Below are 19,959 nucleotides of genomic sequence, written 5' to 3'. Positions count from 1 at the left end.
TTCTTCTTTCTCTTCTTCCTCTTCTTTCTCTTCTTCTTCCTCTTCTTTCTCTTCTTCTTCCTCTTCTTCTTTCTCTTCTTCTTCCTCTTCTTTCTCTTGTAGGTCATGGCTCATGCGCAGATTTTTTATCGGTAAAAAGATTTGACCATCATTGCTGCGAAAATTGGCCGATCGGCAAAATCGGACGATTTTTTTCCCACTTTACCGATCAAAAAAATCGGCCGATTTTCAACCCATCTATGGCCTGCAGAAATCCCCCTAATGGGAGCACAGACAGCATAAACACTGACAGGTGTTCTAACCCATCACCACTCCATATCCATAACTACAAAAAGGTTTGCCTTTAATTGTACTTTATTGAAATGGATTAGTGCACCAAAATCTCATGCTTATTTTTTTTTAGATCAGATAGGTGAAGAGGGGTTTTCCCAATTTGTTTTCTTTTTTTTGCCAAATAGTTGAACTGACCTATGTTGTTGCCTCATATTATTTTTTTCTAACAATACTTTTGCAGAGAGCTTTATCACAACTCTCTAGTAATCTCTAGAAATCAGCTGTGAAAACACCTTTCCTTACTGTCAATTTTAGTTTACCTTCCTTCATCCCTCTATGGCCTCATGCACACTGGGCTTTTAGCCCTGGTTTAGGTGCGGGGAAAGGAATAGGCTCATTGTCCAGTTCTGCTGTCAGCAGCCTACCAAACTCTATGAGAAGCTGAGAGCTGCTGTGGCTGGTTGGTGCATCGAAAGGTACTTGCATTTAGTGTAGTATACACCCAGTGATGAATGTCCAGAACACAAGCAGGCTGCGTTGCTGGCATTTCTCCCTGGGCGCACTGCACTAAGTGTAAGTACCATTTAGTGCACCTTCCAGCTGCACCAACTGTTAACCTAGAATTTTACAGGCTGCTGGCAGCGAGTCTTGCGTGTGCACCTGCACCTTACACCCATACCTAAATGCCAGAGCCACAATTATTAAATATTACTAATAATATTACTGTTAGCTGACCTCAGCCAATAGCAAAGAATATTTCTAGAGAATCTGGAAAAAAACATTGACATTATGGAATCCAGAAAGACTATGTAAAATTCAACTTTACCTTTAAGCCTCAGTTTTCATAGCTTCATGAGAAAAATGTTTAAAGAGCTGTGACATTGAAAGAGATCAGTAAAGAACTTACAACAAGCTCTATGCGAGGTGCTGTTAGATTGAGAAGTAGGAGAAATAGTTTGATTTATTTTACCTCCATGGGATTACAGCAGAAATCCTCGGATTCTAAAGCTAAAAGGATTTGCCCTAAGAAGCCCCTTTAATTGATGGTAAAGGATATTAAAGCCGGACATACACTGATTGAAACTGGGGCCACATTACAATCAGTGTGTGCCTGTCCCTGGTGTACACAAGTTGATTGTTTGATTGGCTTCTGTTAAAGAGACATGCTGGAACACTTTTTTTGATCAGCAGCTGACGATTAGTGTTTTCTGACAGCAGTGGAAGCCGACGTCAGAATATAATGTCCCCTCATTTGTGTGGATGAAGAAATCTATTAGTTTTTTTTTGTGCAGCCAGCAGGCTAAACAAGGAAAAACTAACAGCGTATGACTAGCTTTACACAAGGACTTTTTGGTTATCCACCTGGGAACACATCAGTCAATGACTAGTTCTTCTTATCTTTCCATAAGTGATGAACTGCTATAAAGTCTCATTTCAGACAATAAAGCAATGGCAGAAAATGTATTTCCCCATATCAATATTCAGAATAATTATTGCTTGAGGTTTTCTGTTGCAGCTGTTCTACTAGATTTACTGTATGTTTACTATACCTTTAGGGTTGGTTCACACTATAGAAACACCGTCCAGATGTGTTTTTGCATGCGCGTTTTTGATGTGTTCCGGTATGTTTTTGACACGTTCCAGTGTGCTTTTTATGCATTCCAGTTCATTTTTCACCTCTTTTTCTCCTCAATTTAAATAGGGACATGTGCATTTCAGTGCATTTTTGGTGCGTTTTACCATGTTCCAGTACAGTTCTGTGCAGAAAAAATGCAGCCTGTTCTACTTTTTTTTCTGCAACTGGAACACACTGGAACTAAGGGCCAGTTCACACTACATGCATTTCAGTTGCTCTTTTTCTGCACCCAAAACACACAAAAGGTTATATGGTTGTCATTGTCATAATTGACATCAGTGCTTGCAGTTCCAGTTCGTTTCAGTTGCAGAAAAAAAAGTAGAACATGCTGCATTTTTTCTGAACAGAACTGTACTGGAACTCGGTAAAACGCATCAAAACCACACCGGAACACACCAAAAACGCTCTGGAACGCACGTGTCCCTATTTAAATTGAAGAAAAAGAGAGGGGAAAAAATTAACCGGAATACTTAAAAAAATGCACCGGAATGTGCCAAAAACGCACATGTAAAACTTATCCAGAACGCATCTTCTTTATAGGATGTTATGGAATCCCTGCATGACGTAAAAATATATTACATGATGATTTCACAGAATTATGAGAGTTTCTGTTTTTCTGCACAGAGTTAAGACCTTGCTTGTCATCTCCCTGTATGAATGGTGCCACTTGTGAGGACATGAGTGATGGTTACAGCTGTGTCTGCACAGAAGGATTTACTGGAGTACATTGTGAGACAGGTGAGCAGTACATTTCATTATTAATGAAGAGCTGCAGGAATATTTATTAAGCTTTGGGTAATGTATGAGGCTGGCAACACATTCCTGATTATTAATTTATGTGTGAGGTTGGGTGGTTGACTGAATGCCAGCATTGGGAGTTGCAGGAATGTTTCTTTCAGAGTTTCATCCTCTATTATGATGGGTTGCAGCTCTTCAATTCTTTCTTATTGCATGTGGTTACAAGAAGTACATGTTCAATGTTTTTTTTTTCTTTGTACTGTAGAAGATGTTTGGGTTTTTAAAGCAGTGTTTATGCTTGTACTGACTTTGATTTTTTTGCCATAGTCTAGACCAGGGGTCTCCAAACTATGGCCCTCCAGCTGTTGAAGTACTACAAGTCCCATCATGCCTATGCAAAGCTATCTGGTGGTCTGGCTGTGTAAGGCTGGGTTCACACAGGAACAGACAGCTGCCGGAGTGTTTTACCTGTCTGGCAGCTGTCCACTCCCAACTGTGCTAGGAGGTAGTGTGGTGAATGTTTCAGTGCATCACACAGCTCTCCATTTTTATTCTTTTGGACAAACTTTATTTGATGTATACAAAACATACACTTCATTCATGGTGCTGTACAGCAGTGTGATGCTGTACAGTGAGCTGTGATCAAATGCAACATGTCTTCATTTTATCGCAGCATGCTGCAGAACACCTCAGGGCTGCTTTGCAGTGTGAATGGGACTCACCAAAAACAAATGTTTTCTGCTTGTCCTTTTGGTGAAAGGCCTTTTACAATGCAGTAAAACACCTGTCACCGCACAGTGTGTGAATTAGCCCTAAGATGCCGCTCTTGGTGTGTTGGTGTTGGAAGCTGGAGCTTTTGGAGTTGCATTGGTCAGTGTGTTTTTTGTACATTGAGGTATGCAGCTTGTCATGCTTGATGGATACTGTGATGTCTTGGAAGTTCACGTGTGCTTAAAGAGGATCTTCACCTTGTAAAGAAAAATGTAAAAGTCAGCAGCTACAAATACTGTAGCTGCTGACTTTTAACCAGTTGCAGACCAGCCCATATAGCTTTACTGCTACAAGGCGAATGCTCTGTGCAGATTCATGTATATATATATGTGATTCTGCTTTTCTGGGTAGGGGGTGCACTCGCCTGCCTACCCACGCGGTCACTGGCTCCCTTACATGTCAGTCATCATGTCCTGGCCAGTGATTTATGGCTGGGACCCAGCAATCGGCAAAACGACTGACTGAGATCTGTGAATGTAAACAACTCAGATCTTTCTCCTGTCAGCGGGCATGTGCCGGATTTTATCTCTCTGCAATACAGGGAATAAAAACCTACAGATCCCGTAGTAAAACAGTGCACAGTACACAGTAAAAACACTCCATGGCTCACAGTAATCCTTTGATCGACCCAGATGTTGACTCCTTCCTGCCCAGTGTCATTAGTACAGTGACAGTGACAGGCTTTTTATTAGCACTGATCACTGTACTAGTGTCACTGGAGATGTCAATGGCAGTTAGTCCGTTCCCACCCAGTGTCACAGTCCTGCTATAAGTCGCTGATTGCCGCCATTACTAGTGTAAAAAAAAAAGAAAAAAACCCAGTATCTATGCCATTGTTTGTAGACACTATAATTTGAATGCAAACCAATATACACTTATTGTGATTTTTTTTTTTTACCAAAGACATGAGCAAGTGGTTAAAGGCACACACTTATCTGTCCTAGGATCCGATTATTTCCTCACCTGACCTGGCTCTTTGCCTTTGTTTGGGTCCACGTGCCAGCATCTTAGCTGTGAGTAGCTGACTGTGACTCCTTTGGCTTCATAACCAGCTGCCCCCATGATTGGTACCACAGTTTCCTGTGGCCTTTGACGTGTCCCAAGAGGCTGTGGGGGAAGGAGGCCTAGGCAATCAGAGCAGAAGTGGGAGCAGGAACCTGTCAAAAACAGCTCCCCCAAATATGGAGGGGGGGGGGAGTTGAACTTCCATTTTTTGTGTGAAGTTCCACTTTAAATAGTCCATTTTTTGTTTGATTTAGTGGGTGAAATGTTTTAAACAATGAGTGAAATTTTCTTTCCATTTCTTCACCTTATGATGAAATGTTTGGCTTTGTTGTATGCTGCTAAGAATTTAGTCCTCCAGGTCTGCCATAAATAGGTTAGCATATAAGGTAAGAAGAAGGGAGCACCTGAAAAGCTTGTCCTGAAAATTGAATTGTTTGTGCAAATAAAAAGTATCACATATAGTACTTGTTTTTTATCTGGTTGATTAAAAATCCTACCAGCAAGTTATAAATCCATAGAAATTCCTGTCCTACAGTGAATTGGACATTGGCAAACAAAAAAAGTGTCAGTCAGCCAGTATGATCCTTGCCACTTCTTGGCACTCTTATCATGCTTCAGTTTCTTGCTAGTGTCCTAAGGAAATGAGAGAAGCAAACAAATACCTGGACCCCTCTGTGAGGAAGGTGTGGGGCTAGCCTGTATTGTGACCTGCAGGCAGAGGGCTCTGATAGTGGCAGTCTCTAGATGCAGTAGGGCACTGTACAGGTGAAGGACCGTGACATATCCCTCTGGTGGAATCCTGTCCCTGAAGACTCCACTGAGAGTGTGCTCACCTGCTGGGGCAAAGTCTGTCTGTTATGAACTTGTTTTGCGCTGTCTGTTGCACTGTCCACTGCTTATGCTATCTGCCCATTGTAAGGCGTCATGCATACTGCCTGAGTATCAGGGCTTGTCCTTGCTTATGGAGCCTGGTGCGTGTTTTTGTGTGTCCTACTACCAAAGAACAACCCAAAATAAATTCTCCTGCTTCAAACGATCATAGCGATACCACATATGCAAGGGTGCGGAGGGACTAAATTGGTGCCCCAATCTACTTGACCCTCATGACAATCTACTTGTCCTGATAAAAAATAAATACATTTTAACCAAAACTGTATTTAAATTTGCTTTAAGTAATGTCCGGGGCTTTTAAAACAAAAAGAGCTTTATGGCGACTTAAATGTTTAATATTTTTAACGTTGCGCTGTATATTTCCTCCTCCCCTCCCTGCCTGTCTCCAGCACCGCACTCGGTGACTAGCATGGAGGAAAGAGACCTTGCAGTGTAATAAGCACTGATTGGCTGCGACGAACTTCCTTCTGGCGTGCACAGCGATATGTAACATGTGTATCGCAATCGTCATTTTCTTGCATAGGCGCCCCAACGTGTGCTTTTACATTTGTACGTGGTGTGACGAACGCGGCGTCAGACCCCTGCCCTTCTCGCCAAACTCATGACCGAAGGACTAGCCAATCTAAAACCGCGATGTCACGTGCGTAACAATGCCACGCCCAGCTGTACCCTGCACAACGATTTTCCAGCTAATGGACCACAAATCGATGTACCGGCAGCCTGAGCGCGATTGTTACTGGGTCAGGTTAATTACGCAATTAACCCTTCACACTGCCACCACCTCCTTTTTGTACAGAGAAAGAGGAAACTCGGCAATATCAGCAATAACACTAGGATGATTGGATAATCGTCTGGATACCACTGTCACCGCAGACACTCTATACAGAGGATTAAACACACATAGTAGCGCTCTTCAGCGGCAGGAATTCGTAAGTTGCATTAAAGAGCTATAGAAACAGTTCAACACTTTCAGAAAGAAAGATTTATTACTAAAAGGTCAAAAGGGTGCAATCAAAATATTTACAGAAAAAAGATGTAACCAATATATACTGTATATAAATACAGAGAGCAATAACACAGCAAAAAGGTAACAGAAAGAGGTTTAGAAAGGTAGAGCACTTGCCAAAAGTCCTGGGTTAAGCAGATCAAGTTTCAGAGCAAAAGGGCACCGTCTCCCAAGTTGGTTCTGATGTTAAAAGGGAGATTTCTTCAACTTCAACTCTTAGGCCTGACAGCCTATTTTGTCGTCCCCCAGCAGGGGGTGTCTCTGAAGCCAAGGACCAATGCCTCATTTGGGGAAGGGGTGTCTAGGCGGAGACCCAAGCTAGAACCAAAATCTCTTGTAGCTTATATTTTGGCTCATAACTTTTCCTAGGCACAAGTAACATTCCAAAGAGGTGATTTCAAAGAGGTACAAAATAGAGTTTCAAACTATACCCTCTCATTGTTTTCTTTCAAACCAACCAAAATCTGCCCAAGGACAGACAGATTTACAGATTTTCCTAATCATCTCTTGTCCCAGAGAGTTGTTGTTCCAGTCCCTCTGGAGGACAGGTTCAAAGGATTCTATTCAAACCTGTTCATGGTACCAAAACCCAATGGGACTATTTGGCCTATGATAGACCTAAAATCTCTAAACAAGTACCATTGTGTTCCCAAGTTTCACATGGAATATGCAAGGTCGGTCACTGCCTCTATGAGACAAGGGTAATACTTGACATCAGTAGACATCCAATATGCCTACCTCCATATTCCCATTTACCTCATCACCTCATTAGCGTTTTCTGTGCTTTGCAGTAGCAGACAAACAATTACAATTTATCACAATGCTACTTGACCTATCATCTGCACCCAGAGTATTCACAAAGGTGCTTGCACTCCTACTCGCCTTTTTCAGAACTCAGGACATCTAGATTACTGTTTATTTAGATGTCCTTCTTCTGAGGGATTCATCTCCTTCAAAACTGTCTGCAAACTTCCAAAGGACTTTTCATATTCTTCAGACTTTCAGTTGGGTAATCAACTTCTAAGTCTGTCTTTCAGCCTTCCCTTTCTTCTGAAGATCAGAGCAATAAAATTGGCTCTGCACTACTGGATCCCTGTTATTTAGGGACACCAAGTTAGGGTGCAGTCAGACAATCTCAATCATCAGAGGGGTGTCAGTAGTTAAGCATTAATTCTGATTATCTCCTGGGCAGAAAAACACTGTCTGGCAGTCTCTGCTGTTCACATTTTGAGTATGTCCAATTGAATGGTGGATTTCCTCAGTTGACACAGGTAGATCAATGGGAATGGTACCTTCATCCCAACATCTTCAATCTACTTGTTAGAAATGGGGAACTCCAGATGTGGACATCCTGGACTCCAGGTTCAACAGGAATTTACCCTGTTTGTGGCAAAGACCAAGGATCTTCTAGCACTTACATTGGATGCTCTGGTAATTCCTAGGACTCGGTTTAGGTCAATATAGTTGACTGCTCCGCAAAATAGAGGAAGCGGAGAAATCAGTAATTCCCATTGCACTAAACTGGCCCAGAAGAACCTGGTGTACAAATAACTCATATAGGAGACACCTGCTGGCCTCTTCTAAACAGGCCAGACCGGCTGTCTCAAGGCTCCCTGCTCCATCCTGCTTCTCGGTCACTGGATTTAACAGAATACATAGCTGTTAAAACCTCAGGTCTTGAAGAATAGGGGTTTATCCGACTGCCACTCCCACATTACTCAAAGCCAGAAAAGGCATGTCCATAAAAATATCCTGCTGTATCTGGAAACCTTTTTCACCTGATGTGAACACAAGCATTTCAACCCACCTTTGAACCGAATAGGTAACTCCCTTTGGCTGATCTCTCCTGCAAACTGGCCTTCTTGGTGACTATCACATCTGTCAGATGTGTTACAGAGTTAGCATCTCTCTCTTGTAAGAAACCCTTTTTTACAATGATAAAGTCCAAGAGCCTTTTCTACCTCAGTTATCTGCCTTCTACCTCAATGAAGGCATTGTCCTTCCTTCCTCGTGCCCAGCTCCTATGCAAACCAAATAAAACCTGCTCTCTGTTGTCTGGAAGTAGTCAGATTGATCAGTCTATCTGAAAGCCACAGCCTCTGTCTGGAAAGCAAACTCCCTTTTTGTCTTGCCATCTGGATCTTGAAAGGGAAATCATTCTTCCAAGTCTACTATCGCTAGATGGATAAGACAGTGCCTTGTAAGAGCTTACATTCTGAAGGATGTACATAGTAAATAATTTTAAAAAATGCCTGGGTGTACAACATAAGTAGTGTATAATAAATGCATGTGAGGAGAGAGGCACACATAGGATTTAAACAGCCACAAAATGCGAACAAACTACTGAGTGTCCAACAGCCTTGACAAATTTGGGCTGTGACCCACTGAAACTCTGGGAGTTTGTTTTGCATTTTGTGGCTACAAACATATAGTAGTTTGGATGACCTTAGCATTTATATGGCTAGAAACATGGATAACTGTACAGCTGTAGCTGTAAATCACTGTATATACTGACCTCACGACCAGAGCTCCCAAGGTTTCTGTGCACATATAAACTTTCTAAAGGTGGGTGTTTGTGTAATTCAGGGTTTCTCAACCAGGGTTCCTCCAGAAGTTGCTAGGGCCGCCTTGAGCAATGAGCAATTTCTGCCTCTCAGAGAGGTTCCCACTGACACTATTGATCTTTTTAGCTATCTGTAAGGGTTAATTCTTCTGACCACAAGTGTAAGGAGCATTCTTCCCCCAACTATCACACTAATGTATCATCAGTTGTATATTTAGTGATTTTTAGCAGGGATTCCCTGAGACCAGAAAGCTATTTCAAAGGTTCCTCTGTGTTGAAAAGGTTGAGAAAGGCGGGTATAAGTTTTCCCCACCCCTTACTTAAAAATGCATAGGACATTCGGGGACTAAATACTGTACTTGTTGGATATGGGATGGGGTGTGCTTAATCCAGGAAGTGGCACATTTTCTGAGGAACCCTTGTGACACTCTAGTGACATCTGGTGTATGTGCATTACTGAAGTTTTTTATATGTAGAATTATTATTATTATACAGTATTTATAAAGCGCCAATGGTTCGCTCAGCGCTGTACATTACAATGGGAGACAATACATGAGACAGTACAATAACAATACAATGTGATACACGAAGGGTTTGAGGGCCCTGCTCCTTGGAGCTTACAATCTAGGAGGGGGGGGGATAGTGTTACAGGAGGAAAAGCTGTGGGGGATGGAGTGGTAGGAAGAGTGGAGGAGATCGGCAATTAGCGGGTGGCGGGGTAGGCTTCCCTGAAGAGGTGGGTTTTCAGGGTGCACCTAAAGGAGAGGAAAGTAGGTGATAGTCTGATGGATTGGGATAGGGAGTTCCAGAGGATGGGTGATGCCCTGGAGAAGTCCTGAAGGCGGGCATGGGAGGAGGAGACCAGGGAACTAGAGAGAAGGTGGTCTTGTGAGGAGCGGAGAGTGCGTTTTGGGTGGTATTTGGATATTAGGTCGGTGATGTAGTTTGGGGCGGTATTATAGACAGCTTTGCACGTCAGTGTAAGCATTTTGAATTTGATCCGTTGGGCAATCGGAAGCCAGTGGAGGGATTGGCAGAGGGGGGTGGTGGAAACAGAGCAGTTGGTAAGGTGGATGAGTCTGGCTGCCGTATTCAGGATCGACTGAAGCGGGGATAGTCTGTGGTGAGGGAGGCCAGTGAGGAGTTGCAGTAATCGAGTCGTGATATGATGAGGGAGTGCATGAGTTGTTTAGTGGCTTCTGGGGTTAGGAATGGGCGTATGTTGGCGATGTTGCGAAGGTGGAGTCTGCATGAGTTTGTTAGCGATTGGACTTGGGGCAGGAAGGATAGATTGGAGTCAAGAGTGACACCAAGTACTCTGGCTTGCGGGGTGGGCCTGATGGTGGCATTGTTGGACGTGATGGAGAAGTCAGGGGGGGGGGCTGGGGGGAAAACTAGGAGCTCGGTTTTGGAGAGGTTCAGTTTAAGGAAGTGTGGAGTGACATCCAATCTGATATGTCGTTCAGCAGGCTAGTGATTCGGAGACTGAAGGGGTGAGGCGAGGGGTCGAGAGATAGACTTGCGTGTCGTCGGCATAGAGGTGGTAGTTGAAGCCGTGAGAGTGTATCAGTTGGCCAAGGTAGGAGGTGTAGATGGAGAAGAGAAGGGGCCTGAGGACAGAGCCTTGAGGGACCCCGACAGGGAGGGGGAGTGAGGGGGAGGTGGCAGTGTTATAGGTAACGCTGAAGGAGTGTTGTGATAGGTAGGACGAGAGCCAGCAGAGAGCAGAGTCTCTGAGGCCGAGGGAGTGTAGTTTGTTGAGGAGGAGGGGGTGGTCGACTGTGTCGAATCCGCGGAGAGGTTGAGGAGTAGGAGCACTGAATAGTGGCTATTAGCTTTGGCAGTTAGCAGGTTGTTGGTGAATTTAAGTAAGGAAGTTTTGGTGGAGCGTAGGGGACGGAAGCCGGACTGTAGGGGGTCAAGGAGGTTAATAAATAATTGACCGCGCTCTAATATTACCGTGCCAATACTATATATTTAAACAATACCACTAATTCATATGTACTGTAACAATATCAGCTTATCAACTGCATTACCTAAATTAATCTAATTATATTGCCTAATGTTTGGTAAAACTTAAAAATAAAAGGTGTATGATTAAATCCAATAATGATGTTTTTACAATGTAACTATCTCATTAAAAATAAATATATAAATTCATAAAATTCACTGTGCGAATGTGAAAATCACAAAAAAATTTTGAATAAAAATTTATAAATTCATAAAGTCCAATGTGCAAATGGTGCAAAGCAAACAATAAATTATATATATATGTGAAAAATAAATAAAATAATAAAGATGGTTAAAAAATATAAATTCATAAAGTTCAGCAGCAAAAATGTGCAAAAAAGAAAATGTGCAAAAAAAGTTTTTAGGGTTCAGCAGGGAGAAGATGCTGGTAATATACTCTCCTTTCAAGTTGCTTGTGATGATATGGATGGAAACCTACGAATTGTCTTCTGAGCCTATGTAGACATGAGGATTTCTCCCTCCTAGAGCCTCTCCTCACTCCAATGCTCAATGTATCCTCATATGACCCATAGAAGAAAGAAAATGAAAAATATGGTGCCTTATCCAAGGTATAATAAACACTGTTTAATGTGCTCCCATATTGCACTCACATTATTTCAAAAATAAGCACGGGTCAAGGAGGTTGTTGTCGTTGAGGTGGGAGCTTAGACGGTTGTAGATTAAGCGCTCAAGGAGTTTGGATGTAAATTGCAGCAGGGAGATGGGTCTAAGGTTGTTCGGGTCAGTGGGGTCCAGGGAGGGCTTTTTGAATATGGGAGTGATGTGCGCGTGCTTCAGAGGGGAGGGGAATGCGCCAGAAGAGAGGGAGAGATTAAAGATGTGGGTGAGGGAGCGTAGGATGGAGGAGGAAGGAGGTCGTAGGAGTTGTGAGGGGACAGGGTCGAATGGTGGCAGGTGGTGGGGCGGGCTTCAGAGAAGACCTTAGTGACCTCGATGGTAGTAAGGTCGAAGGAGTGGAGTGTTGAGGGGGCTTCAGTGTGAGGGATGTTAGGTGGGGTGGAGGTCTGAACAGTGGTGAGGCCAAGGGAGAGGGCTGAGAATTTTGGGAGAAATTTGGGAGAGGGAGAGAATCTTGGGCTGTTGCGCTGTTATTTATGCACAATACTGAAGTTTTGGTTTGGCACCTTATGTTGCCTTCTGTTTAACAGTAACTTTGCTTTGCAGGTGTTACAAGTTACTTTAACACATTTGAATTTTTTTGAATTGCCTCAATATGTGCTGTAAAAGTAGACCTGAACTGTATCTGAGCACCACAAACTGAATTCACTATTTTATTCATTTTTAATATTCAAAGCAAACTCACCTATCCATCCATGTCTCCATGTGTTATTTTGTTGAGAAATCGCTTTGAAAAATGCCCCCCTAGCATTTCCAGCCATGGCCATCTTGAGTAAGGACAGATGATTCATATAGCATTTAACTACTGAAATTCTTAGGCCTAGCATGCAGGCAGGAGGGTGTGCACAGTTGAGAAAATCTCTCCTCCCTTCCTCCAGATGAAAGACAAAAATGCTCATGAAGACTCCTGGGATGTATGACATCATTTTGGTCTAGGCCAGAAATCAGGAAGCAACTGAACAAATGAAAAAAAAAAAAAAAGAAAGAAAAAATTTAAAACAAGTCAATGTAATATACTTTCCTATCTGTTTACTGATGCTAGCTGATGTTCATTGAAAGAGTTTAGTTCTACATTAAAGAAAGATTTTATAAATTTAAGTAAAGCCCCCCCTCTTTATAGGAATAAAACATAGGTAATGTGCAAGAGCAGCAATGCTTATAGAAACCATTTAGGCATCCTCTCTTGTGACTATAGTAAAATAATTTATTTTTCGACCCTGTTGATAGGTGCACTTCATTACTGCTCTTTTCACCTCCTTACTCAGTAAGGCAATGCCTATTTTTGAGATCTTTGTGCATGTTATTAACACTTCTGGTAGAAATCAGAACATAAAAAATAGTAAAGCAGGCCTGAAAGAGTAAAAGTTGTGCTACAATGATTCCAGACTTAGTGATGGCAGTGATGTAGCAGAGGTGGTGGGCATGTACCTAGGCTTTAACTGTCAAATCTTGGATTACATATTGACTTATCTTAGATAGCAGGGGCTGAAGTAACGTACTAGTGGGTTATATGTAAAGATTTCAACACATTATCATTTTAAAACAATATCCTGATTCTCCATTAAATCAAAGCTTTTTCTTCACAGTAAAGGAGATAATTAGCTAGTAATGTCAGGAAAAGGGTAATGTTGTGTCTTTGAAAACTTGGGCAGTTTGTATCCTTCATGGTTTAGGCCATAAAGACTGTGATTTTGAACAGCTGGTAACAGTATTGCTGGAAGGACTTTACACTGCTAATTAACAGCCTGAAGCTGTGGAACACTACTGCTGACTGGCTGTGACCTTTAAATTCTTGGTTGTTCTGTGACTCACTGGATCATGGCCTATTTACTCATCTCAAACTTCCAGTAAATATTACAATTCAGTGTTTGTTTTTATTCTTTCCCCTAGATGATAATTTGCACTTGAACACAGCTGATACAATGCAACAATAATGTTTGGTTAACTTTGCTCTTTAGTCTCTTTTTAAAGATGCCCTTAAATCAAACTTGTCATCTACTAATGTGTATCAGTATTCTTTGTAGTACTTATTTCTCCTGTTTTATAATAATAAAATGGAGGTAGAAAGGCAACCAAACTGATAAGAGGCAGGGGGGAGCTTGGCTATGAGGAAAGTTTAGAGGAACTGAATTTATTCTCTCTTGAGAGGAGGAGATTGAGGGGGGATATGATCAATATATATAAATACATCAGTGTTTCATATAGTGAACTCGGTGTAGAGCTATTCACCCTGAGGTCATCACAGAGGACAAGGGGGCACTCTTTACGTCTGGAGGAAAAGAAATTTAATCTCCAAATACGGAAAGGTTTCTTCACAGTAAGAGCTGTGAAAATGTGGAATGGATTCCTTCAAGAGTTGGCTCTGGCCATCTCAGTAGATTGCTTTAAAAATGGCCTGGATTCTTTCTTGGATACACAGAATATAACTGGTTACTATTTATAGGTAAAGTTGATCCAGGGAATACATGATTGCCTCTCGGGGGATCAGGGAATACATGATTGCCTCTTGGGGGATCAGGAAAGAAATTTTTCCCCAGCAGGAGCAAATTAGATCATGCTTTGCTGGGTTTTTTGCCTTCCTCTGGATCAACTGTGGGTGTAGGATTATAACTTTTTTTTTTTTAATGGTTGAACTGGATGGACTTCTGTGTTTTTTTTTCAGCCAGACTAACTATGTAACCCAAGAAACTATTGTTTACAAAATTGTGCTTTGTATTCTGGTTGTTATATAAGTAATATAGAGTAAAATAGTGCATTCCAGGGTCTTTTTTAAATTGTATGTTCAGACAAGTTGTCTGTTTTTTCATTTTGGATTTAGTGGGGATGGGTTAGAACCCATGTTAGGTCTTTACTGCTAGCCAGAGTTCCATTAAAAAGATATCCTATCATTTGCTTCCCCAGTGACATTGGTTTGACCAACAGCTGTCTGTGTCCCTGTTGGGGATTTTTAACCTTTTGACTGGTAAAACTGTTGTCGCCAGGACACAATGTGATGGCAAATCTATCTGGTGCCTTGGATAGTAGTAAATACCTCTCTATTTCTTCCCTGTTCTATCCAAAACTGGGCTTTAAATATAAAATATAATGTTGAATCTCCTTGGTGAATTGTAGCTTCTCATGGTATGCTGTTAACTTCATCTATGCAGCAATGTTGACATTTGGTGACCATAGAACACTGAATATCCCACAGACACTTGTAATGAACACATTCTCCTTATGTTCTAGAGATCTTGGAAGTACCAGGGGCCTGTTCTTCCTCTCCATGTCAGAACAATGGCATATGTCAGGAAGTTGAGGGCACATACTTGTGTGAATGTCCTGCTGGATACACTGGTGTAAACTGTGACAACCGTGAGTATCTTCCCTATAATCACCATTTCCAGACTGTCCCTCTGGTAGCTGGAAAAAAAAATTGTTTATAGGGATCCTGTCAAGATAAAAGTGTTGGAGTTGCTGTAATTAACCTGTTTGGATTGAACACCCTTTTTTCACTACTTCATGAGTACCTGGTCTCGAACAAGTATTTGCATAGCGGGTATGGTAGCACAGTAGTCAAAATGATAAATAATCCTCCTTTTTTGGAATATGTGATGGAAAGAGATGTGAATACCTTATGTTTTATTGTTCTGTGCACTGAGGGAGGGCTTTTTGATCACTTTAGACCTTCTTACCATACATTGTATGGTTAAACAATCTCATTGGGTCCCAAACCCTACTCCATAGAAGATGTGGTTTCCATACATATCACTGAAACAGCTGTATGAAGTTTTTAATAAATGGTTTTATATTATTAGGTTATGTTTGCTTTGTACACCAGCAAGTCTGAATTTGCTCCGGCCACTCTCTTGAAATGAGGGATAATCCTCTTATTTTTGAGATATGTGATGGAACTAGACACATGAATAGCTTGTTTTAAGATGGCTTTATTGTGCAGCATACTGATAATAGTGAGGACGTTTTTGATTACTTTAGACCCATGTATGGTTAAACTGTCCCTTAGCAGGAGTCCTGACACTTTAATGATTGCATGCTTGTTCTGGGCCAGTGGCTCACATAGTAGTTAAGGAGTGATAAGGGTGATAGCCTTGAACCCTTAAAAAAATAATCAGAAATTATAACTCCCATTGCTAACTTCCATTTGTTTAGTTCTTTTCATCCTGGAATTAACTGAGCTCTGGTTCCATAGGTGTACCAGGGGTAAACTTATGGAAACCACAATCATCAGTCATCTGGTTAACTCTGATCTGTTCTTATAATAGTGGTTACCAAGGATCTGCCTCCATTAAAAATGTTTTCAACATGGGAAGTTGTGCACTAACCTTGGTTCAAGAATGTTATATGCATAGAATTTGTTACTTGCAATCCATTTAGAAAAGTTTTGTTGCGTCCACCTAAATGTGGGCCCCGAGCAGTTAGTAACAGCATTATGTGCATCATTTATTGGTGCTATATATAATTTCACAAGCAACATTATCAAATATCAGCTTCATAAGGGAGGTTACTGTAGATCTACTCCACTAAAATTACAATACATCTGCTTATGACTGGGTAGACAATGCTGTCTTTGCAGTACTTCTGCCTAACAGTACCTTCAGGCATCTTCCGGTCATCAGTATTGGGTATAGCAAACACAAAAAAACCCAAACAAACTAAAAAGAAAGGATTTTTCGCTAATTCATGGTCAATGATAACCTATTAATTATTACTGAATAAAATTAGTTCTGGTTTCTTGGGGTGCACATGAACTTATGGTATACACATAGGGGTTGATTTACTAAAACCGGAGAGTGAAAAATCTGTAAACATGAATATAAATTGGTGATACTTTTATCCATTATGCTGTAATTTATTGGCAATAGGGTGTTAGATCCATGAGATTTCCATAATAAAAACGTTTCCTGTTACTTATCCTCTTCTGCAATTTTGCATGTCACTGCCAGCAAGAGGATGAGTGCTTCAAATAAACAAAGAGTTGAATGAATGGGTATTTAATGTACTGGCATCTAGTAGGCTATTCTGCAAGTTGATCCCGACTGGACTTTATACTGAGTTGAATGAGAAGAGCAGCAATAGACATAATTAGGGATTTAGAGTCATTGTCTCAGATAATAATCATCCTTTTCAGATCCGGTACTATAGCACTGTTCAGAGATTTTATTATTTGCAGTATCTAATGTCTGCTACAGTGTCTGAAATCATTTTTGTACTGTTATTAGCTAAGCATATGCCTGCCATTGTAAGTCTGTGGTGACTCTCTAGTGATCTGCCTTTTCTCCTGAGTTTGCCCCAGATGTGTCCGATGGCTGTGCCTGCAGGAATGGGGGCCGATGTGCAGACGGAAACAGCACCTGTCACTGCCTACCAGGATACTTTGGTCTGCTTTGTGAATATGGTAAGTTTAACATGTATTCTTATTACTGGCACAACAGATCTACATGTGAATATGATATAGAAAATGTTAACTCAAAACAAAAATTCTTCTTGAAGTAGTATGAATTTACCTCTTAAAAAACTAATATAAAAAAGAGTTAAAATGTGAAAAAAAATGTATATTTTCAGACATGTGACTTCTAATGAAAGCTTCCATTCTTTGCCAAATCAAGTACATACAGTACATGTTCCAGGGACATTAAGTTGTACTTATTTGGTTTGAATGCAGCCGAGGTCACTGGCCTGGAACCTGTCTGAGGTCTGTTGCTTTGAGCATTGTAAAGAAACCCCCAATGGCTAAACAGCCTGTCCTGGAAGTGGTACACCAGCTCATGCCATACCCCCTGCACACATATAACAGGGTGCATCCAAAAGCATTAACCCACAAAAAACCCAAAAGAAAGAAAGGATAAAGCACCTCAATGGCTAATGAACAGGATATATTTATTGGACGTAAAAAATGACAATGCACATCCCATACATTCCCGCCCAAGAAATCTCTATCTAGGACTGCATGATATTCTGCCAGCACAGATGTCCTGAGATCCATCTGGTGAGATTTTTCTGATTTACTGTTGCATTGAGTGATGGACTTATCTTACGGCCTTTGAATTGCAGGGTCAACCAGCTACCAATGTGTAGGCTGGATCTGTTCAGTGCCGACCATATGTACAGTGGGGCAAAAAAGTATTTAGTCAGCCACCAATTGTGCAAGTTCTCCCACTTAAAAAGATGAGAGAGGCCTGTAATTGGCATCATAGGTAGCCCTCAAGTATGAGAGACAAAATGAGAAATAAAAATCCAAACAATCACATTGGCTGATTTGGAAAGAATTTATTTGCAAATTATGGTGGAAAATAAGTATTTGGTCACCTACAAACAAGCAAGATTTCTGGCTCTCACAGACCTGTACCTTCTTCTTTAAGAGGCTCCTCTGTCCTGCACTCATTACCTGTATCAATGGCACCTGTTTGAACTTGTTATCAGTATAAAAGACACCTGTCCACAACCTCAAACAGTCACACTCCAAACTCCACTATGGTGAAGACCAAAGAGCTGTTGAAGGACACCAGAAACAAAATTGTAGACCTGCACCAGGCTGGGAAGACTGAATCTGCAATAGGCAAGCAGCTTGGTGTGAACAAATCAACTGTGGGAGCAAAAATTAGAAAATGGAAGACATACAAGACCACTGATAATCTCCCTCGATCTGGGGCTCCACGCAAGATCTCACCCCGTGGGGTCAAATTGATCACAAGAATGGTGAGCAAAAATCCCAGGACCACACGGGGGGACCTAGTGAATGACCTGCAGAGAGCTGGGGCCAATGTAACAAAGGCTACCATCAGTAACACACTACGCCGCCAGGGACCTGCAGTGCCAGACGTGTCCCCCTGCTTAAGCCAGTACATGTCCGGGCCCGTCTGAAGTTTGCTAGAGAGCATTTGGATGATCCAGAAGAGGATAGGGAGAATGTCATATGGTCAGATGAAACCAAAATAGAACTGTTTGGTAGAAACACAACTCATCGTGTTTGGAGGAGAGAGAATGCTGAGTTGCATCCAAAGAACACCATACCTACTGTGAAGCATGGGGGTGGCAACATCATGCTTTGGGGCTGTTTCTACGCAAAGGGACCAGGACGACTGATCCATGTACAGGACAGAATGAATGGGGCCATGTATCGTGAGATTTTGAGTGCAAACCTCCTTCCATCAGCAAGGGCATTGAAGATTAAACGTGGCTGGGTCTTCCAACATGGCAATAATCCCAAGCATACCGCCCGGGCAACGAAGGAGTGGCTTCGTAAGAAGCATTTCAAGGTCCTGGAGTGGCCTAGCCAGTCTCCAGATCTCAACCCCATAGAAAACCTTTGGAGGGAGTTGAAAGGCCGTGTTGCCCAGCGACAGCCCCAAAACATCACTGCTCTAGAGGAGATCTGCATGGAGGAATGGGCCAACATACCAGCAACAGTGTGTGCCAACCTTGTGAAGACTTACAGGAAACGTTTGACCTCTGTCATTGCCAACAAAGGATATATAACAAAGTATTGAGATGAACTTTTCATATTGACCAAATACTTATTTTCCACCATAATTTGCAAATAAATTCATTCCAAATCAGCCAATGTGATTGTCTGTATTTTTTTTCTTATTTTGTCTCTCATAGTTGAGGTCTACCTATGATGCCAATTACAGGCCTCTCTCATCTTTTTAAGTGGGAGAACTTGCACAATTGGTGGCTGACTAAATATTTTTTGCCCCACTGTACTTACTGAAACTCTGATCCATGTCTTGTGAACACAGGAGAAACAGAGCACACCACAGACTGAGTTACATGAGAACTTTTATGTGGCATACAGTTGCCTTGCTGTTTTTCTCCATTGGGATACTTTGTGGAACTGATATCATTGCTGGCTTATTGAGATCTGGTTTACAGCATATCTATAGCAGGATTTGACACTTGCTTATGTACTATATTGTTTGCAGCTTCATTTAGCAGGGTCTATAAGGAGGCTCCATCCGCACAGTGAGGGAGGACAGGGAGACGTGTGGAGGGCTGGCCCTTGTCACCCACATCTCTTTTTGAGATTTGGGGGGGGGGGAGAGAAAGGGGGGTCTGCTGTGGGGGTTGAGGGTGTCCTTGGGGGTGGAGGGAGGGGATATTGTTGGGGTGGAGCTGTGCCTTCAGGAGGGGTTTTCTTTGGGGGTTTCCAATCAATATATCCTGTTCATTAGCCATTGGGGTGCTGTATCCTTTCTTTCTATATATTGCACCTTACCAGCCATTAGATGATTAGCCACTTATTTTACATCTCTATGAATAGTGTTCTTTTTGCGTCACTTGTTTTTTAATACACACAATATTATATACTTGGTTCTTTTAGGGAACAGCACAACACCCTGTTTTTATTTGTTTTAGTGGATATGTGTCTTTATATCAGTGAGTGCTGCTGTCCTAATTAATATTATTTATAATCATCATTTTTTTTATATA

General features: G+C 41.7%; 1 protein-coding gene across 8 annotated transcripts in view; it reads left to right on the top strand.

Annotated features, from left to right (window-relative positions):
- Positions 1–19,959, top strand: part of SNED1 (sushi, nidogen and EGF like domains 1) — a 269,441-nt gene that overhangs the window by 184,175 nt on the left and 65,307 nt on the right. For all 8 annotated transcript variants that reach the window (XM_089665825.1, XM_089665812.1, XM_089665819.1 and 5 more), the window contains 3 exons: positions 2,534–2,647; positions 14,758–14,883; positions 16,823–16,924. In XM_089665825.1, coding sequence (XP_089521951.1) covers positions 2,534–2,647; positions 14,758–14,883; positions 16,823–16,924 — 342 coding nt within the window. The remainder of the gene's footprint in view (positions 1–2,533; positions 2,648–14,757; positions 14,884–16,822; positions 16,925–19,959) is intronic.

The sequence above is a fragment of the Staurois parvus genome, unplaced genomic scaffold, assembly GCF_062004578.1.
Source record: "Staurois parvus isolate SC_StPar_1 unplaced genomic scaffold, SC_StPar_1.0 ptg000049l, whole genome shotgun sequence".
In the NCBI taxonomy this organism is placed as follows: Eukaryota; Metazoa; Chordata; class Amphibia; order Anura; family Ranidae; genus Staurois; species Staurois parvus.
This window is presented reverse-complemented; position numbering and strand designations above follow the sequence as displayed.